The following is a 21945-nucleotide window of genomic DNA, read 5'->3' on the forward strand; positions in this document are numbered from 1 at the left end:
TTTTTATTTTTAATAAAATCATATATTATTTAAATTTAAGAAAGGTCTCAAATTCTATTAGAGGAGTATGTGAAACAAGATAGAAAAGTAAAACGAGCAATATGGTTTACCGCGTAAAATACAAGATGATAATACTATAACTCAGTAAGAAACAATATAAGAAGAGATCGAAAAGCAAGTCAGATCTCATAAAATATCAATTGACCAAATCTATATATATGAAGTTGAACAAGTCATTGACAGTTTGATTTGCAGATAAGCTTAAAGATGTTCCATTAAATAGCCACATCAATCTTCATAAAGATATTTTGTTTGATAAGTACAAGTTTTTTTGAAAGAATATTACATAGTTCAAAAGTAACACAAATGGATCTACCAAATACTTATTGACTGAGATAACACCTCCCCCTTCAAATCGAATCAATTGAACTGTTTATTTCTTCTCATTGATCTCAAATTTTCATTCCACAGAACTACTCGATCGATATAATGAAAAACCTTTAAACTTAAACTATTCGATTAATCAAAAGAAAATTAAAACTTATTTTGTATAAGCCAAATTATCGCCAGCATCATCATATCTTCCTCAAAAGTCAAAGTCCTTCAACACCTTTTTAACTTGTTCAAGTGTCACAAACAAAATCACCGTGAACGGTGCTTGTCTCGACACCGTCGGCCAAAACCCTTTATACAAGGCCATGATCCCTTCCGCTCTCACCGTCTTCAACGCGCAATCAACCGCCCCTTTATACGGCGGCGCAGTCCCCGCAACCACCTTCATATTCATCACCCTCGTCTTAATCACATCCACAGGATTCGACGCGACCGACGCCACAAACCCCGCCGCGAAACTCGAGGTCACGTGAGTCCCGAGCCCGTCCCTCATCAACCCTTTCTCCAAAATCGTCTCTTTCACCGAGTCGTAAGTAGCCAGCTGCGACGCCGTCACGAGCATCGCCCTGTTGATCGTCATCGACGATCCTCTCCACAGAGACGTGACCCCTTCGCCGCGAACCATTTGCGCGATCGCGTCCAAAACGCTCTTGTAGTTTCTCCGATCGACCAACGGGAGACGACCGTCGGCTTGCATGCGCACCATCGCGACATCCGCCGGGTTTCCGACGGCGGCTCCGATCCCTCCGGCGATGAATCCGGCGGCTAGTTTGCGGGTTAAAGGAATCGACTTTGTTTCTGGGTCGGTCCATTTGGTCTTCAAGATGTCGTATAGACCCATGCGAGTCGTCGAGTAGAGAGTCTGACGGAGAACGGTGGCTGAGACGCCGGAGAACAGAGCGCGCGTGCCTTCTTGTCGGATGATACGAGATCCGATGCCGATTATACCCACGCGCGGAGGAGGTGGAGGCGCGTGGACGGCGGAGGAGGAGGAGGTCTGGAAAGCAAGCGCTGGTCGGAGATTTGTCTGAACGGGAGCTGATTCGCCTTGGAGTTGCATTCGGACCTTGATGAGATCAAGCGGGTGGGTCGAACAACCCGCTACGATCGATGCGATGCCTCCTTCAGCGAAACCCTTAAGACCCATTTCTTGTTTTTATCAAATCGAAAATCAAAAAAGTCAGAAAGGTTAGATTTTTATTCCGAGAAAATCCGAGAGAAAATTTTGAAAAGGTTTGATTATTTTTTTCTTAGAGAGACCAGTTGGAATTGGAGCTGATCTCACTGGAGATTAGGAGATGAGAATGGAGACCGAAAGCTATAGAAGAAGAATGAGGAACTTGAGGTCTCTGAGACATATGCCGTTCAGACAAAAAGTTTTTTTAGAGAGAGAGAGAAAGAGAAATGGTGAGAGATTGATTGATTGATTGTTGTGAGGTTGGAGAGAGGATACAAATGTTTAAATAAGGGAAGAAAAGGAAGCGCGGAGACTTGTTTACTATTTTGCGTAGAGTAAAATAAAAAATAAATAAATACACGTTTTCCTTTTTAATTTGGTAGTATCTTGAGACTTTCCTATATATTCAATTTTTGAAATATTCTTTCTTTTTTTACAAAGAAATGGAAGCTCAATTCAATACGTACTTTTATTATTCAACGGACTTGATTAACTCATCTCACGCTACGAAAATGAAAAGTAAGACTTTAGAACAAATTAGTGAAGTCCATTTGTTAAAAAAAAGTGGTGGTAATCGCTAAATTGGTAACTTATGTAGTTATGTTCACACAAACAGAAGAGTTAGAGGGAAAACTTGAATTTCGATAGAATTAGTTGAAAAAGTTAAGATTTGTTAAATTTGCCTAGAGTTATTTGTATATAGTTTTGTTATCTTTTAGAGAGTTTTGTTTATTTCTAAGATCAATTAAAAATCTATTTTATAATGATTTAGATTATTAACATCATTTCATAAAATATAGTATTATTAAAAATTAAAATTTCGGACTAACATTAAATTTTAAATGAAATTTAAAAGTCATCAGATTGATAATCATGGATTTTAAAAGGATGCCAAAATTTACGAACTAATCAGAATTAAGTTAAAAACGGAATATATAAACTAGTAACAATAAAATTTAATAGTTCCTTAAACTATACAATTCCAATTCCCACTAACTCCTAGGGTATGAATGGTGACCAGGGAACGACGAGGAATAATACATTCCCTAACGTTCCTAAAAAAAATTACCATTCACAAGAAATAATAATTTTCTCTCATTCCCTTTCATTCCCTTTTTTGTAGAGAATTAAAGAACAAAATTATTCCTTGTCAAATTTGATAAGGAACAATCATTCTTTTTCATTCCTGGTATTTTATTCCCGTACATTCCTTTTTTATTCGTTCCTCTTGTTTCCCGGATGGTCACCAGTCGGACCCCTAGTATATTTATTTTAAAATATTCTTCTTACAGTTTTCATGTAAAAATAATTACCTTTTTAACAAATTTAAATAGTAATTGACTAATATCATTAAAATTGTTGAATCCAATAACATTCTAGTACAATGCATGAGACATGTTTTACACTGTTTAGTCACAGATACAGCTATATATCTTTAGTTACAAAAATATACAGCTATATATCTGAAGAAATTTTATTTTATTTTAAATCAATCTTGACAACACAAAGAAAAAGTTATTTGCTTTGCCATCGTTTTCACTATATCGTACCGGGTTGGTAGTGTAATTCATTCACTGGTTACAAAATTCAATGGCTATTTTCCCCCCAAATGAATTACCCCACATTCACTTCATCACATGGGATGCTTCCTTTTTGTTAGAGATTCTCCAAGAAGAGATTCTTTTCCTCACCAACTGTTTTAAATTCATTTCATAAATTTATATCCATGTTACCTACCAATGGAATGCGATGATTTTCCCAGGGCTACATAGTACATACCATGGTTTAAATTTGGTTTTGGTTAAGGTTTTTAAGGTATTGTTTTGTCATTAAATATAAAAGCTATTTTCTAAAGTAAAAAAAAACATTATAAAATGTGAAGTATATCTATTAATTGTTTATTTTTCGGCGGCATGCATTGTTCGATTAATTTTGAGAAAATCAAAATACATATCGAATATGGTATCAGAAACCATACGGTAAAGTTTGAGTGTTAGAGATCTAAGAGCCATCCAATTCCAACGTGATAAAAAGATTTGTTTAAAATCAAAGAATCTTCTTACAGCCTCAGAGACTTACCTACCTCTCACTAGGCCATCGATGGCTCTTAATGCATCTCATGAAGATAAATTCCACGTTTCTTTATTTAATCATGTCTTTTTTTTTAGGCTAAAATATTTAATCTTATATACAGAACACATGCAAATTAATATTCGAAATTATCAGATTTTACTATATGTCAATGTTTTCAAACCAAACCCGACTTACCTACCTCTCACTCACTACACCATTGATAGTCATTAATACTATCTCATGAAAATTGGATGTAGCATGTTGAATAGCTTTATGATTATTGTTAACCATCATATTCTATAAAATAAATACTTCAAAATTTATTTATTTATAAACTTTATAGATAGCGATATATCTTTTTAATCTATTAATATGTGGTTAACGTTCGAATCAGTTATCCAGTGATCCAAAAATAATTGTTTAATGTCTAGGTCGATAAATATTATTCATAACTCTTCTATTTCTATCTAAGCAAAAAAAAAAACTCTTCTTTTTCTATTTAACTAGTCAACACTAGTTTCATATTTCAGGTTTATTAGAAAATCCAAAATGAATAAAATATTCCATTTTTACCGAAAGATTAATCGGGTCCTGGTCTAGAATACCTCATGTGATGTAAAATAACTCGAAGATAGTTGCAAATTAACCTATAGAGTTGAAGAGGTTGCAAGGTGCAACTTGAATATAGTTTTCTGTTCGTTGTAAACTTGCATATAGTTGAACATGACCACACGTCACGACGTTGCATTTTTCATATTGTTTATGTTTTGTAAAATTACGATAACAGATTGAAACCGATATATTATGCATCTTGCCAAGTCCTAATCCTTGTTTTATTTTTGCTTAACAAGTCCTAATCCTTGTTGAAACCCTTAAGAAATCAGTTGTACAAACTCAAAGCTATGCTATTTGTTTTTAATTTCTGGTCATTTATAACTAGTTGTCACAGTTATCCAATACAAGTCACATGTATACTGGAATAAAATATAATTAGCGAGTAAACAAATAAATCAGAGTTGAAGTATTATGGTTAATGGCTCGAAGAGGACATTTGGGCCAAAAAGAGTCTTAAATAGTTGGCTAATGACTTGTACACCTCTCCCGCCGAGTAAAAGCCGTTTTAATTAAAATCTTTATTACAAACTCACACGTGTCTCCGAGGATGTAGGAGCGGCCGAGAGTTGACTGTTGACTCATTCAACTTTCCCACTTTTTAATAAGAAAGTAGTCTCGAGATGCTCTGGTGGGCCTATATATCATCGTTTGTATTGGGTTTATCTATGGGCCTATGCATATAAAATGAAACACGAGATGACTTCCTTGAACCTGTTTCATCCAAGAGAAACTATATTATTGGTAAAGATGATTTCCTTGAAGATGGATAGATTAGATGATGCTATTAAACGATTGATTAAAATGTGTCAAAGTTACATTGTCATTTCCCTTTGTACTTTGCTAACAAGTTACTATTTCACACAATTTTTAGAAGCAACACGCACTTTTTCTCATGGAATATGACTTATTTATGTCAAGATTTCAGGGTACTTTATGGATGGTAATTCGTCCATTATTTTTTGGTTATAGAGATCAAGCACAAGAAGAAGAATAAGAAAGCAAGAATCAGTAGAACAATAATAAGATGTATACATATTACAATAAAGCAACTACATCATGCCAGAAACAGACAACAACAACAAGAAGGAGAACATGCATCAAACAACAGCAAAAGAATAAGAAACATTACAAACATGTGCAAACAAAGTGTGTGAGAGAAAGACGGTAATGTGTTGTGTGGCAGAAGCTAAAGAGCTTAGCTTCTCACTTGGAAGGTGGTGGAGTGAAGAAAGGGATGGTAGGAATGCTAGTGGGAATATTAAAGGGGAAATTGTTTGGAATGTTAAATGGGAAATTAGGAATGTTGATTTGTGGAAAGTTTGGGATACTAATGGGTTGTGTCGGGTTAGGCAATGAAGGTATTTGTGTGCTCGGTAATGGTGGAAGCGCTGTTGGTTGAGGAAGAGTTGGCTGAGGAAGCGAAGAAGGCATTGGTGGTGGCATTGTGGGTTTAGGAAGAGGTGGGAACGTTGTTGTAACCGGTGGCTGAGTCGCTGGTGTTGATTGGAGAAGATGGCGACGAGCAGATAGACCGGTGAATAAGCTTGTGAATGTCACTGCAATGACAAGGGATGATAACCAGGAGACCATTTTTTGGGATTTTTGGTTTTTGTTGTACTAGAGAGAGAGAGAGGAGGGGGTTCGTGTTTTTTTTTGGGATTGATTGAGTGAAGATGGAGTGGGTATGAATGAGTTTGTGCGTATTTATAGAGGAGTTAATTAGGGTTTGAAGTTTGATAAGAAGTAGGTGAGGGAGGTTTGAAGAAATTGTTTTTGGTGAAACTTACTAACACTTACTTGTCCCACAAGAAAGACTTCTTAACCAGAAGCCACTATGACATTAGCACTTAATCTTTGTTGACCAACGTTAGGTTGAAAGTGTTTTTAAAATCTGATAGAAAATCCTGCTTGATTTTATTTATCATATTATATTTTTCCATTATAATATTATAAAACATATTTTCATATGAAAAATTATATACGTCTGCAAACGAAGTGTGTGAGATCTAGATGGTAATGTGTTCTACACTGGTTATTAATTTAGATAATTAGATTAAATATTAAAGAAGTCACACATTGGTTAAAATTATTAGAAAACATATATTTATAGATGTGTTAACTAAAGAAGTTAACTGGCAAGAGTGCTCATGTCTTCCTTTATAGAGTTAGTCTTCAGTATTTGGATCTAAACAGACCCATCACCTTATCAAGATTCATGAACTTCAATCTCATCTGCAATTGACAACCTTGTGGGATGATTTTGTGCAAAATCCTTGCTTTATGTTAACCAATACATACAAGATTACCAAGAGAAAACCTTTTTTCTTCTTGACGTCTCACCTGTAATAAACAAGTCTTATCAACAATAGTACACTAGAATAGTAGATGAAATCAAAATCTTTAAGTGTAATAGTGATGGATGAGATAAATAATCTGCAACTCTTTACAAATTTATTTAAAGAAAAAAAACTTAAATCTGAATTCTGGTGGGAAATAAACAAAATTTTGAATTCTATGTTAACATCTGATTTTGGTCAAGGAACTCTTCATAAGCAGAAGATCCACTAGAAGAGTCACTTTCATATCGATCTTCTTCCTTAGGAGACAAAGTAGGCGAGAGCTGAAGCTTCTTGGAACCTGTAACAGAACAGAGAAAGTTTTATCTCTTATATTTGGTTTTGCAACTTAAAAAAAAAAGATATTTTATCATATAAAAAAAACCCAAATTACCTTTAGTAGTGTTTTGGTTTTGGAACTTCTTAGAGTGACGCCTGATGAGTTTCTTAGCTTTAGTAATAGTCAACTGTCTTGCAAAAGGAGAGAAGTCTGCTTCATTGTCACTCCACTCCCCTGGGAAGCTCTCTTCTTCTTCTCCTCTCATTGTTCTAAGCACAAACTTCTTAGCCTTTCTCCTCTGAGTATTGAAAATACCTCTAATAGATGTGACAAACCCATCACCTGCATTGTCACCAGGACGCTTTGGCAATGCACCTGAATCTTGATCTAACCTCCCCGACTCGTCTTTTTCTTTCAAACCAATCTCCTCTTTAGGAACATGTGTCTTGTCTTTGAACTTCTTCATCTGTATCATCAAAATGACTCAGTGACACATCAGCACATATGCATTTTTTTTTATTGCTGGTTGGTGTATAAAATGGTCTTACTTGCATTCCGGTTACTGACTTGAGGACTCCCCATATAATATGCTTCTTAACTCGAGAGAACAGTCTCCTCCACGTTCCACTGAACTCTTCCCGATGGAATGTGTCCATCAACAGCTTCATATCGTTCACAACAAATCTTGAACCCTCATAAGTGATCAGCAACTCCACCTAGCTCAAAACCAAATATTACCTAATGTTTAATTTTATTTGTACCTTTTGCATCTTTACCCAAGTGACAATACCTGACTTATCTGGATGGTTTTGAACTGCATTATCTTCTGTGGCCTCGGTTTCTTGTCTTCCAGGGACTTCTCCGTCTTCTTCTCTTCATGAACCGAACGGCCAGCCTTGGCAGTTTTTGAATCCTTGAGCTTGTTTTTTGATGACTCACCCTGATGCTCCATGGACTGCAGAACAAGCTCATTAGCTACAGATTCAGCCACAGTTTCCTCCCATGTTCTGTCGAAAGAGGATGTTCTTCTCAGTTCTGCTCCTGAGCTACGGATCGATCTTGACTTTTGATTCTTTGAACCCTGAAAACATTTCAAGAAAATACACATTAATATTTAAAGAGATGGTACTAGTGGGAGAAAAGCTTCACCTGGCCTAGATCAGATGTAGAGAGCAACGCTGCTGCTTCTTGAGCAAACGAACCTTTCCTGACTCTCCTTGATCCTGCCGTTGTTGACACCTTCCAGACTTCCTGGGAGCATACAAAAGTACAAGCGTGAGTGAGTCATAACTGCAAAGCATCCCATTAGCTAAACAAACCTCTCTTCTATGGGAATGTTGCTCCTCTCCCGGGAAGATATACTCCCACATCATTGTGTACATTGCTTCCGTCAAATGGATTTTAAGAGGATAGATTTCGACCTATCAACCAAGCACAAGATAACTTCAGTCTTTGCAATAACCTTAAGCTTCTTGGCTCTTGTAAGATAGAGAAGGACTTGCCTTGAAAAGTTCATAAGGAGCTTGTCCGTCTTTTGGGATTCCTTGTCTTGCATCTACCTGTAGCATCACTTTACTGCGTATAGTAGTGTGGCAAGAGCATCTCTTAGTTACAAGCATAACACATTATGATTATCTATTTATTTTTTTAAATACTAGGTGGTTCGGGCTTTAATCCCTCCAAACACGAAACCACATCATGTAATATTAGTTTCGAACAAGCGGTCACTCGAACTGGGGACCTCTGACACAATGGTCAAGGGTACTTTCCAGTTGAGCTAATGGCCTCTGGTTTTATGATTATTATAAGTCCCTAAAGATGTGTAAAAAATAAAAGGAACTCACTCGCCCCATTCTGGAGGAGGGTTCCATGCAGAAAGAACAGTATCACACTTGGCATTAGGCAAACAGTTCCTCAGCACAAAGTATCTTGTTGTGAACTGTGCAATCCCTATATCTCTCAAGTCCCGGTTAAAATCATAAATCTGCAAGCAATGTGAAACATCTTTGAGACTTTCTCTCCAAAAATAGAAATAAAAACAGACTTGATAGTCTAAGTAGAACATCATGGACTTACCATATTATGTATTTCAACCTCAGAGAAAGTTTTGCCATCTAAAACCATAGACCAAACAACTTTGCTTATCTGCAGAGAAATGCGCATAGCAGAGGATGGTCTTTTATTCTTATCCTTCTCCAGCAACCTTAGCTCTGCTGCATTCTTCACTGCTACCCTCAGTGCTGTATACGCTGCCTTCCTTGATTGTCTCACATCTAAATACCCTTTTCTCAGTTCCTCCACCTACATATGGTATGCTTAGTTCAATGCATAAAAATAAAAATATATCTTTTACAGAACTCTTTTCCTCACCAGTATTGGCCTCCCACAAGTGATCATCCACAAAACGTCACTTTCCTTTTCAAGACTTTTGTTTCTTGAGTTACTTTCCTTCCGTGTCAACTTCCTTATATCATCAAGAAGCAACATCTTATCCCTCTCTTTATGTTCAAGTTCGACTTTCGCTAGTTCTACTTCCTCAACTCCATCAGGAACCACCTCATCGATTTCCTCTTCACCTTCATCTTCTTCTTCACCAGAAAGTTTCAAACTATCATTCTGAGGCCTGAATGTAATAGTAATAAGATAAGAGTCAGAGGGGATACATTACAACCACAAAAAGAGATGTGAATAATTTAGCCTATACACTTACTTTGGTAACCTTGCAAACAAAAGATTGGACAAAACATCCAACATAACTTGAAACTGACGTGATGTCATCGACGCTGTAATGTTACGTGAGTTGAAAGTAAGCTCTTTAAGTGGCTTCACCTGTAGCATATGATGGTTATATTAGTCTCTCATTTAAGTGGCTTCAACGAATATTAAAAAATCATTTAAAAACTCTAGTGTACTTTCTACTCATATATTAAATATTTTTTTTTCTAATTAAAACATTAAAACAATGAGGTTAAAACTGTATTTTATTTCAACTGAAATATAAAACATACTCTTTAAGAAAAAAAAAATTTCTAAACACACACTTTTTATGAAACATAGGGAGAAATATAATGTAGAGGTTTTACCTTTAGGTCGGGACTAACACCTTTGTGTCTAATGTATTGAAAGTACATGTCACACGGCATGAAGACTCTTTCAAGCAATGCGCCAGTACGCTTTGCCTTTAGAGAGCTTCTTATAATCTTTGGTAGCCACTGCACTCCAGCTCCTGGATCAACATCTGTAGGTGCCACATGAGCTTGTACATGCTCCAACATCATGGACACTTCATGACGTGTCCAAGTCATGTCAGTGCCATCATTTTCTGGAGTTTTATCAGGTTCATTCTCAGTTTGAACCGCTTTCTCAATCATGTCATACCCAACATGAACAATCGAGTGAAATGATCGTGCCAGAACACGGCCACTAGCAGCAGCCAGCAAAAACCTACCCTGATAAGTGTAGTTAACATGCACAATCATCTTAGTTGTGGTAATACTTTACTAGATAATATCAATGTTAAAAATCGGTTTTGGCGGCAAATCAGTCATAAGCAAAACGATTTTTCTTCAACGTTTTTTTTTTCAAATCTCTCTAGGCGGCGCCTAGGCACTAATTTCCTATATAGCACCAACTACCGCCTACCGATCTCTAATAATTTACAATATAACGCATGTACAAGTTTGACATGTATTTTTTAAGGCATATAGCGGAAGTAATGTTATTAAGACTAAAGTTTGAACTCTATATACTTACATTAACGTCTTCAGAATGGAGATTGAACTGTGGCTCAATAACATTCACCATAAAATGCCGAGTTCCTTCTTCCTCTGAACCATTTGTGGCTTCTGCACCAAGACAAATAAAGCATAAGATTTGCTTGCAAAACATATTGAGAGGAGTCACTGAGACTTACCAAGTGGGAAAGAAGCAAAGTTCTCTGTTTTGATTGGTTCTTTTGAAGGTGATGAAACAACTTCCACAGGCTCCTTCGCTTGGGAAGTGGGATTCTCATCTTGAGGAGCTTCTACTTCAGAGCTCTTCTGATTGCCCTCGAGTAGCTTTCTCTGTGCATACTGACGTGATGGAGAAGGCTTAGGAGGTTGAAATGCTTTGGACATACCACCAACAAAAGCCAAAACAGCATCTCTGTTCTCTATGTTCCACAACAGTTTTAGACCATAAACAAAAATACGCTGACAGTTGTCAGCTATCACCACATTAAACCCATCATCATCGCTTGGATCAGAATGTGAGTTCTCCTGATCACTCTCACTATCTTTCTCATTTGTAGGTTTAGCATCAACCTTCTCACGGTACATCTTCCCTTCCTCTTTCCACACCATCATTCTCTCAGGGTCAGCCTTAGGAGCTTGCCTCCTTATAGTGAAGTAATCCGACGAAAATAGAAACCCTTCATCAGGATGCTTCTCCGGGCCATCACTGCCACTCTTAGTTGATCCAGACTGTGAGCTTGTCCTTGTCATCTTAACCGCCTCATGATCCTTTTTAATAAAGGCTTTAGGTACATGTAGGTCTATTCCTTGGTAAACAGGGTCAAGAGTCTGACGCACGCAATCAAAAGTGAAAACTTGGTTGCCACGGCTCAAGCACATTTCAAATTTAAGCTTGGACATGTTAAAGGTCAAGCCTCTTGCAGGGTTTTCAGGATCGAGTGTCTTGTGGTTTATACAGATAGGTGAGACATCTGCACGGAGCATAAACTCTGTCATCACTCTGTCCATAGACAAGTTCCCTGACCTAGGGATTCTCGGAACTCCAAAACGTGGCCATCTAGAGAATGTCCGGATCTTGAGAGGTGGAAGATAGTTCATGTTCCAGAATCTAATCAGCCACGCCATATCATGAGCACCAACGTTCAACGTAGGTGGGGGGATAGAACCTTTCTTTGCCTTCAACTCGGAGCCAGACAGGTTATGTCTCTCAGGTCTTAAGGTGAAGTCGAAGCGTAAAGAGAGAGAAGTAGACCTAAAAGGATCATAGATAAACTCACGAGCCTTGCCTTCAACAGGTAAAGCATAAAGATAATGATTCATTGGACTCCCAGACTCGCATTCCCAGTCCATCCTGACTTCAAGACTGAACCGTGGAGCCTCAAGGAAAGGGTAGCTTGCTGGACAAGGCGGTGCGTTAGGGTAACGTCTAGCTAAACTTTCGAAACTGGTCATGTAAATTTTCATTTCCTCAGCAGAGAAGTGCACACGTCCGTCTGATTGCTGGATCTCCACGGCCGCAGAGGTCATCTCAAGCTTGTCATGCTTTTCATAAGGGTCAGGAGTAGCGAGAATAGTCCACTTTGTCTTGGAAAACGACAAGGTTGTGTTTCCATGGACGTAGTTTCTCATTTCATCCCACCATGGTAAGCTCTTCTCCTTTTTGGGAGGCAGGATAAGTCCAGGGCCCTTGAGACTTAGATTAGCTCTACGAAGAGCAACGGTGAAGGCATAGCTTAGATCAGTAAGCACTGGTTCATATCCAACTCCAAAAGAGACCTCTCCTTTCTCAAAATGTAGAGGTAAGTCCAAGTATGTTTTCATTCCAGGTGTAGTTCCACCAGCTGAACGAAGCATCAGCACCTTTCTCCATCTTCCTATGAACACCTCATGGAGTACTTGAGGCTGAAAAGCTGTTGCCTATGTAAAGAAAAAACAAAGTTATTAAGAGTAAAGAACCTAAAAGGCACAAAGTCTTTAAGAGAGAAGGAAAGGAGGTTAAGACCAGAGGCATAGTATTTTATTTCCCCATGTAAACTAAACATGGTATATATGCTCCCTCCATTCCATAAAGATGAATGTTTTGAAAAAAAAAAAAGATAGATTTTTTAGGTTTTCAATATGTATTTGATAAGTTAAAAAAGAATAAATTGATAAATTCAAGAAGTTTTGATTAAAACTATTAGTCTAAAATTATAAAAAGTTAGTTTTACACATAAATAAAGATATTTATTGCTATGCACTAATAATTTTTAATGTGTAAAAAGTCTAAAAAATCTAACATCATGGAACAAAAGGAGTATTAGAAATAACCTCTCTATCGACCAAAACTTAGTTTAAACATATAGACAGTTGACACAAAAGGACTTTAAAGAGAGAGAGAAGAGTTAATCTATTACCTGCTGAGCCAACACAAGACGGCCTTCACATTTACCCAAAGCTGTGGAGAGAAGTGGGAAAGTGTAATCTCTTATCTGAACAACAAGAGTTCCAGTTTTCAACACAAGATTGCTTCCATAAAGCCTTGAAAATGGTATGTCCTTTTCTTGAGATATAGGATCAAGATTCCTAACCATTTCAATCATCCCATCATCACCACCACTAATAGCAGTTAAACTTAAATCCAAATCAGTAACAGAAACACTAAGAAGAGATCTCCTAGTAGTGCTCATCTTAAAACCAGCTTGAAACCCTTCTTTACAAGCACCTGAACCCTCTGCAGGTTTCAAGCTTTGACAAGACTTGTAATACGACTCAAACGACTGCTTATACAGCTTTTCCTTCAACGCACTCATAGCCACTGGATCTTGCACGTCTACTTCTTCTCCCTCAAAAGAAATCTTCTTCTCACTAGCACCATCTGATGACTCTTCTCCCTCGGCTTTAGAAACGTGGGAGGATCCACTAGATATCAACTCATCAAGAAACTTGGACCTCACGGCTAACTCACAAGCCTCTTTCCTCAAAAGATGATAATGCTCATCAAGCCAGCCTTGAAGCGGCTCTTCCTCAATCTCAAACCCTAACTTCCTGATCCCGAATCTTACACGACCAAACTTCTTGGATCCAGGTTTCTTATTTGATGGGGTGGAGCTTTCCTTTTTAACAGGAAAGATGAGTTTGTTTGTAGCGTTGGTCACAAGCTTCAAAGCCCTAATCATATCTTCAACAGCATCATCGATAGCGCGGAGCTGAAGCCTGAAGGGCATGCATATACGCATATCAAGTCCTTGAACCACCCAATCCCATGGAGCTCCCGAAGCATTTGAAGGTATGCGTGAGATCTGCACCCTACTGCTTTTGAATATCCTACATCCACAGAAACCAAGCATGAACCCTTCCAAGAGCACACCGATCCGCACATTCTCCGAGAAAATGGACTGAATCTGCACCTCAGCCTCAACACCATCCCCTGCCTCAGCAGATATCTTTAACATCTCTATGTCTACAGCGAATATAGCTTCCTTCTTCTTTGGCTTATCACCAACAGAAGTTGTAGTAGTAGTAGTAGTTGGTGGCTCTTCAGGGCTTTTGTTGCCTTGCTGCTTAAGTTTCTGAGTTGAGACAAGTGACTTCAAACGCAGACCAAGCTCAACCATTGATATATGCAAATCAGGCTCCCATCTAACAACAATACTAGCAGCGCTGAAGAGAGAGCATATCGCAACTTCTTTAACACCGCCAATACGACGCACAAACTTTGAGTTTTGGATGTCGCAAAGTGTCACTCTCGAAACTGGATGAGGCTCGTCCAAGAACTCCTGGTAGACTGACTTTGCGTTCTCAAGTTCGACCTGTGTAGACTGAATCTCCTTGTTTAGTGTAAAACCGAACTTGAGTAGCTCAAATGATATCAAGTACTTTAGCTTCTCATGTTCCTTGGACAAAGTAGAGCTAACGGTAGCGGTTCTTGGCGTTCCATCAGCTGAGACGCTGATTACAACTCTTCCACCTTGTGATCCGTAGTTGACACGTTTAGGATCTTCGATGACTGTGCTATCCAGGCTTGAGTCTCCAGAGAAGTTTAGAGAGAAACGTTCAACGTTGAGTTTCAAGAGTTGAGTCCCCTTTCCTGATGATGGCTTCTTCGGCTTGTGTGGTTGCGGGTTTTTGTTATTACTAGCACCGGTTAAACGTCTGACGAAAACTTGAATCGACATTGCGTTTACGACAAGCGTTTCAAAGCTCTTGTAAGAAAACAAGAGAGAGATTTCAGACACGTTGGCCACCATTGTCTGTTTACCTAAAGAACCACCAGCTTCCTCTTTCTTGCCGCTTTCTAGTTTGACCTTTCTTACGTTGATTAATGAACCTGAAGATGACTCCAAACCAAAGAGGCTTTCGTTCAGACACCGTCCTTGTTCATCCACCATGCATAAACTCAGTTCATTAAGCTCCAGTTGCACACATGTTCCCTTAATATTACTAGCAGTGACCAGTAATGAATCTGAGGAGAGCTGCAAGAACACACAAGCAATTAAAAATAAGTTTTGAACATTGAGAGACTCTTGCTAAACCTTGTTAATGCTAATGCTTACTTGGTAGATAGGACAGCTTTCGAGATTATACAGCACAATCTTCACATCAGGGATTGAAGTGGCACACTTCCACACAACAGGCTTAAAACCACTAGATTCTGGTTTTGGAATGGTAGGTTTTTCCTCTTTGAGTACAATCTTTTTCTTCTTAGAGAAGTGCAAACGCAACAACGGCTCGAATCTCGCCATTATAACGTTGCACATTATACCTCCCAGCTTTACTTCAACCTCAGCTCTAACAGGGGAAGATTCCTAAGAGCATCACCAAGATCAGGTGAATATAGATGCAACATGTGCAAAGTAGATACAAATATTGCATGTAATTCAGAGGACTCACTTGCACTGGACAATACACCTTGGAGGAAACTTCAAGTTTTGACATCTCCAAGACAGAAACTTCAGATTCTCTAATAAGCTGAAATGAATATGAAATTCAAAAGGCAGCATTAGAAGATGGTACATATGAAAAAAAAAAAAACGAAAAAATTATAGTGGTTTGGTATTAAGAAAACTTGTCATTTCTGCATACATGCATCTTCTGGAGTTCGATGACAACATCAAGACATGGTTCTTCCTTTCCCTTTTCACTGGATTGAGATTTGGAACTTTTCAAATGAAGCCCTGTTATGCTATTCGCCATAGAAAAATCATGTTCTTGATGCACAAATCTGATATCAAGCTTTGACACACCAAATGATACCTAACCACATAAATTCAAAGGCATGGGTAAGCAATTTAGCTAAATGAATACTGACTATAATGCACTAACACCTCTCTCAAATTTAAAAGAAAAATTACTCACTTTCTCAGGGAGTTTTGGAGCATGCTTTGCAACCAAAACATTCACTGGTTGCTTTGGAGGTTTTTCTGAAGCTGTGTGACTAGAACTTGATCCAATCGATTCACCAGTGGACGTAGCACTTGTTGGGGATTTCTTTTTCGCCAACATCATCTCATTGAGGTTTAAAATAGTATCAGATATATCTACTTCGACGTTCTTTATACTTGAACTTGAGTGTCTGCTCCAAGAAGATCCACAAAATGGCAACATGAATATCAAAAATATACATATATACATGGAGTTCCCATATAAGCTCGGGTGTAATAACTTTTATCTTTCCCAGTAAAAGAAACATGTTAGTACTTGTGCTAAATGTAGGAAGTACCTAGTATGACCAAATTCGCAGGAGAAGGAAACTTTTTCACAATGAATAGAAGGCGAAGAAGAGCCCTCTGATGTTTGCTTAGCGAGGAGAATGTCACCGGTCATGTCAGTTGAATGAGTGGAAGTAACAACATGTGGTTCACCAATCTGTACAGATATCGGCAAGAGGTATAGTTTGATGAAAAAGCTTGCTGATCCTCTGTCCTTGGATAAATCAAGCTCAAGCTCCTTGATCTCTGCTCTTGCTTTAGGTGTCTGCAATGATTTAACATTAAATATAAGCACAGAAAAAAAAAACTATTGTATGTTGGCTCAATGATGTTACTTCTAGTATATATTCCAACAGCTAAACAGTTTGAGCTGGTAGCGTAACTATCATTCATGATGCTTTCACTACTACTATTTCAACAAGATGGAATGAAATGGAATTATATAGAGCATGAAGCAGTTTACCTGAACAGTGATATTTGTCATAGAAACCGAAAAGAATCTACCGATATTAGCGAGTAGCATCAACTTCCCTTTTCCACCACCACCACCACCACCAGAGCCAGACTTGCGAGTTTTGGATTTACGAGGGCGTTTACTCGAGCTGGAGGGTGGTCTAGTGACGATTTTGAGGTCACATATAGAGAATATGACTTTAGGGTCTTGGATAAAAGCGGTTGCACAAAGTTCAACCAGAGATTGACTTAGATTAGCTTTAAATTCACCAACAAATATAGACTCAATAGAACCCTGTTCATAACCCCAAAAAAAACATGTATAGTTATAACCAGAGATAAATAAACCAAACTGATCTTGACTTTTGAGTTACAAAATGGAAAATATTAATACAAACCTTGTTGAAATGCAATACAACATTTTTCAAGCAGTTCCATCCATCAAACTGAAAATCGAGAGTTATTCCAGCGAAATTCCGCAGTATCCAAGGGAGTGACCTAGTAGAGGAGTTTGATGAGTTTCCAAAAGATCAAAAAAAAAAAAAACTCAACTAAAATGATAGGAGAAACCAACGAGGGCGAGCAAACATACTTGAAGAAAGCCCAAACGAGGGCGACGATCACAACGATCACGGTCACCAAAGTAAGCATCATGATTCTCCTCTTGTTTCTTTTTTCAGCTTCGTCTTGGTCCTAAAATATTATAAGTTTAACCATTGAAGACCACAAATCGATCAGAATTCTCAACCACAAATTCTCCAAAGTCAGAACGACAGATCTGATATTAATCTCAAAAAAATTCCAACATTGAAAGCTCTCGATTGAAATTCTCTCTCGACTGTTACAGGATCATACATAAATGCTGCTATTAAATTCTGATTTCTTGTTATAAAATCTATCCAAAAGCAGAGATCATCATCACCCTGAGAAAGATGAATCTCCAATAGAAAGAGAGAAAGAGAAACAAAAAAAACAAAAAAAACGTAAATTTGAGGTTAACAAAAATCACAAAAATAATAATACAAAACCATCCAACGACACTGCACGTCTTACTCCTCCTCTTTAGATCTTTCTTACAAAACTCACACGTGTGACGTGTCACCGAGGATGTCGGAGTGTCCCCAGAGTTGACTCTTGACTTTTTCAATTTTCCTCGACTTTCTAAACGTCGTCCCCCTCGGGCGGGAAATAGTCTATAAGTAAATTATATTTGAAATCACAATAAGATTTTATAATATTCTGTTAATCTAAGGAGATATGAATTTATCTTTTTTTTTTAATTTATCGTAATATTAGTTTATATAATATTAATTTGCAGATGTTCTATTATACTAGCCCTTAAATAACAAAATATAATTTGTAAATGAAGTTTAGTTTCTTTGTTTGTAGTAGAGAGTGGCTGACTAAGACTTACGTTTATGAAAAGAAAGATATTTGGTTGGTTGGCTTCACCTTTACGTTTTGCATTAATTAACCACTAGTAGTTCATTGACGAGTGATTTAAATTCATTTGGACTTGAGAAATCCAATAAACAATTTCCGTATTGTGAATGTCACTTAAAAAAAAATGAATAATAATATTCTTAGTAGTTACTAGACCACTATGCATCTCTCTAGTTGGGCTTATTTTATGATTATCACCTTTGTTTCCTGCCCAAAGTTTACCATTCCCGGTTCGCTTAGCAAATTAAACCGGTGATTCTCAAAAAGAACCGGTTACCATAAAACAGACATTCACACTGGATTCTAGGCCTGGGCGTTTGGGTACCCGTTAGCGTTCGGATCGGGTTTTTCGGATTTCGGTTCCCTTTTATAACACCTCTTAGATCCCATTCTAGTAAATTTGCAAGTACGAGTCTGGTTCGGATATAACACATCGAGTTCGGGTCGGTTTTGTATCACATCATAGAACCCATAAAGTAATCATATATCATTCGGATTCGGTTTATATCGGATCGGTTCGGATATATCCAAAATAAAATCTAAAATTTAAAAGTAAAACATAAGAAATATATATTTATTTATATATAATTAATTATTTAAGGTAGTTATTTAATTTTTAAATACTTATTGTTAGATAACATATCAGAATAAATATGAAATTGAATATTTGAAGTATATATTCATGTTTCATATAATTATATTGTATATTATTTTGGATATTCAGATCGGTTTATTTGGATATCTTTTCGGATTTTTTGGTTTTTTCGGTTTTTCAGATTACCCGTTCGGGTTCGGTTAATAACACTTCGGGTTAGGATATGTTTTATACCACCTTACAAGATTCATTCGGATATTTTTTTACATTTCGGACCGGATACGGATCGAGTTTTTCGGTTTTGGTTCGGTTCGGATTTCGGGTTAGTGATATTATGCCCAGGCCTACTAGATTCCATCGTCGCTTTCAGTTGTAAACCCTCGTCTCCTCATCACCCACCATGCCATCTTCTTCTTCGCTTACAGGACGGATTCACTGAAAAACCCAGACTTTTACCTATTGAGTTTGGCGTTTGTAACGAGGTAACTGCTCAAGCTGTCTCCACATCTCTTTTGCTTCGACTGATTCTATTCTATTTTAGCGGTTTCCTGTTCAAAGTTTATGTCTTTTTTTACGGACAAGGTTGTTGAATTTTGGATGTTTGAAAGCAGGACTCTTTTTTTGTTTGATGGATCGTGTCAGCAATCTACCAGACGAGCTTCTTTGTCACGTCTTGTCTTTCTTACCCACAAAGAGCGCTGCTTTGACTTCGGTTCTCTCAAAGAGATGGTTCAATCTCTGGAAACTTGTTCCTAATCTTGACATTAATGACTCTCTCTTTCTTCATCCCCAAGATGGTAAAGGTGAAAGGCAAGAGATTCAACGTAGCTTCGTTGATTTTGTGGACAGAGTACTGGCTATGCAGGGTGATTCTCCTATCAACAACTTCTCACTAAAGTGTATCACTGGCCGTGTCCATCCAGATATTGTGAACCGTTGGATATGTAACGTGCTCAAGCGTGGTGTTTCGGACCTTAGTCTATACACTCATTTCGCTAAAGATCTCGATGATTATCTTTACCGTCTGCCTAAAGAGATGTTTGTTAAGCTATCACTGAGAAACGAACGATGTGTTGATTGGTACTTCAGAGACATGGGCTCTTCTTTACCAATGCTTAAAAGTCTTGATATCAACTCTGATACTATTGTTTGTGGTGAGTTTGAAAAGTTTATCACTTCTTTCCCTATGCTTGAGGAATTAGAAATGGGTACTATGAAGTGGGAAGATTTTAATGTAACTGTGTCAAGTGCAAACCTCAGAAGCCTAAGTCTCCATGGCAGCGGTATTGAAGGCTGGGATGACTTTGAAAATCCAAAGAGCTTTTCCTTTGATGCTCCGAATCTGCTTTTCTTGAACTACTCTGAGTTAGTTCCGGAGGATTATCCAGTGGTTAATATGGGAAAGTTATTGGAGGCTCATATCAACCTTATGGTAACTGATGAGCAGATGAAGCGAGTAAGAGAGCCAAATCATGATTTGCTAGAGGGTGATGATGAGGTTCTCCAATTTAGCAATGTGGTGAAGCTCGTGAATGGCACACGAAATGTTCAGAGACTTACCTTAACCTCTGATACTCTTGAGGTCAGTTTTTTTCTTTCTATTGCGTATAGTACTTGTGAAACAGTAGTTGCATAATGTATAGTTTGTGTTTTCAGGTGCTTTCTCAGTGTTGTGATTCAATGCCAGTGTTCAACAACCTCAAATTCTTAAATGTTACAAGTGAGGAGGGTCGAGGATGGCAAGCAATGCCATCTATTCTAAGGAACTGTCCCCATTTGGAAACTATTATCATTCAGGTAGAATTGTTAACCATGGAAACTACATGTGTGTTTTTTACTTACATTAAACATTGTGTGTGCTGCTTGCTTTCAGGGTATATTACACTATGTAACAGATGAATGTGGGGATGTTTGTCCCTGCATTTCCCGGGAAGGCAAAGGTCGTTCACTCAAGTCTTGTCCAGTGAAGAGGTTAGAGATTCAAGGGTTTCGAGGAACAATGAAAGAGATAAACATGATTAAGCATTTCTTGGACTATTTTTCCTGTTTGAATAGGCTGGACGTTTTTGTTGAAGATAATGATCCTACACAGCTCAAAAACGATCGTGTCTGAGCTGGTCATAGAGATGTTTGAACTCTACAGCAAGTTGTGGCCGAGTTGCAATGTCCAGCTCCTGGTGAGCGATTACTTGGATGCGAAATGGACTGCGCAAGGACATATCTGAAGAAGAAAACTTGGCTTGAAAACGCCATCTCAAATCCCAATCCCAAAACCTTAATATGTTTTCTTGTTCGGTCAACATGATCTATGTATGTTTTAGATAGTGTATCTATGTGATTTCTCATCTATCTGTGTGATTTCTTATCGTGAATTTTAATAGTATTGCTACGTATCTTTTAGATAAACTGGTTTTAGTAAAAATGTTGTCCATAGAAGAAAACTTGTTTCTGCAAACAGAGAGGAGTATAATTAGAATACATCTGCTACATTTGGAAACTAGTGGCAGCTGCAAATTGTAAGAAAAAAAGGAGTGGTTTTGCTTGCTAACACACTCACTTGCAGTTCTCAAGAAGGCATTAGATGCATCTAAAGCTCTGTTGAGATCTTCCATGGCATTAAGACCTATTAACATGAAAGCCATTCATGGAGTTAATTTTAAGGAGTTCAAAGTCAGGAGGAGTTATAGTGTTGTTAGCTGGGCTTGTCTTCATATTATATTACCTAGCCTTGCGCATTCGGTTATCGATTCGATTCCGGTTTGGTTCTTTCGATTTTTTTTGGTTCTAGAAGCTTATGATCCATTTTGGGTATATAGAAAATTCGGTTCGGTTCGGATAACAAAGTTGGGAACCGGGTAATACTTTAGGCAATTTCATATTCCATTCGATTCCATTTTTTGGTTAATTCAGGTTTTTTGGATTAAATCAAATTTTCAGATAAAAATTAGATAATTCGGATAATTTTAAATATTTCAAATAAAAAGTACTCTAATAATTCCATATTTTGGGTATTTCAGTTTATAAATAATATTTTAAATAATATTGTTATTTTAAAACTAAATATAAGTAATATTTATAAGTATAGAAACTATACCATAAAAATTTAGATAATCATTCGGTTGTTGGTTCCGTTCGGATTTGGTATTAATTTTTGGT

At 37.5% G+C, this 21945-nt stretch overlaps 4 protein-coding genes across 5 annotated transcripts; 1 reads left to right on the forward strand and 3 right to left on the reverse strand.

The window, feature by feature from the left end:
* Positions 1-415: 415 nt before the first annotated feature.
* Positions 416-1853, reverse strand: LOC106446433 (mitochondrial uncoupling protein 5). The gene has a single exon (XM_013888160.3). It carries the CDS (start codon positions 1538-1540, stop codon positions 587-589), a length of 954 nt encoding a protein of 317 aa, XP_013743614.2. The 5' UTR covers positions 1541-1853; the 3' UTR covers positions 416-586.
* Positions 1854-5263: 3410 nt separating this feature from the next.
* Positions 5264-5954, reverse strand: LOC125586320 (vegetative cell wall protein gp1-like). The gene has a single exon (XM_048756318.1). It carries the CDS (start codon positions 5846-5848, stop codon positions 5462-5464), a length of 387 nt encoding a protein of 128 aa, XP_048612275.1. The 5' UTR covers positions 5849-5954; the 3' UTR covers positions 5264-5461.
* Positions 5955-6637: 683 nt separating this feature from the next.
* Positions 6638-17793, reverse strand: LOC106429397 (protein KINKY POLLEN). Its single transcript, XM_013870146.3, has 23 exons — positions 17344-17793; positions 17150-17249; positions 16762-17046; positions 16310-16563; positions 15946-16162; positions 15673-15843; positions 15481-15558; positions 15144-15395; positions 13005-15062; positions 10788-12525; positions 10628-10719; positions 9958-10323; positions 9585-9703; positions 9245-9497; positions 8951-9175; positions 8719-8858; positions 8377-8449; positions 8194-8295; positions 8024-8125; positions 7665-7955; positions 7423-7590; positions 6989-7340; positions 6638-6895 (listed from the first exon to the last, which is right to left on the reverse strand). The coding sequence occupies exons 1-23, from the start codon at positions 17403-17405 to the stop codon at positions 6771-6773; spliced, it is 7623 nt and encodes a 2540-aa protein (XP_013725600.2). The 5' UTR covers positions 17406-17793; the 3' UTR covers positions 6638-6770.
* A 1212-nt stretch (positions 17794-19005) lies between these two features.
* On the forward strand, positions 19006-21195 carry LOC106429389 (F-box/LRR-repeat protein At3g58930-like). 2 transcript variants are annotated; one of them, XM_048756320.1, is made up of 5 exons: positions 19006-19271; positions 19401-20371; positions 20446-20586; positions 20663-20760; positions 20845-21195. In XM_048756320.1, the coding sequence occupies exons 2-5, from the start codon at positions 19418-19420 to the stop codon at positions 20900-20902; spliced, it is 1251 nt and encodes a 416-aa protein (XP_048612277.1). In that variant the 5' UTR covers positions 19006-19271; positions 19401-19417; the 3' UTR covers positions 20903-21195. The 2 variants fall into 2 exon arrangements, with proteins under 2 accessions (XP_048612277.1, XP_048612276.1); XM_048756319.1 differs by having other exon boundaries at positions 19012-19271; positions 20663-21195.
* Positions 21196-21945: the final 750 nt, after the last annotated feature.

Source organism: Brassica napus, chromosome C4 (assembly GCF_020379485.1).
Source record: "Brassica napus cultivar Da-Ae chromosome C4, Da-Ae, whole genome shotgun sequence".
Lineage (NCBI taxonomy): Eukaryota > Viridiplantae > Streptophyta > Magnoliopsida > Brassicales > Brassicaceae > Brassica > Brassica napus.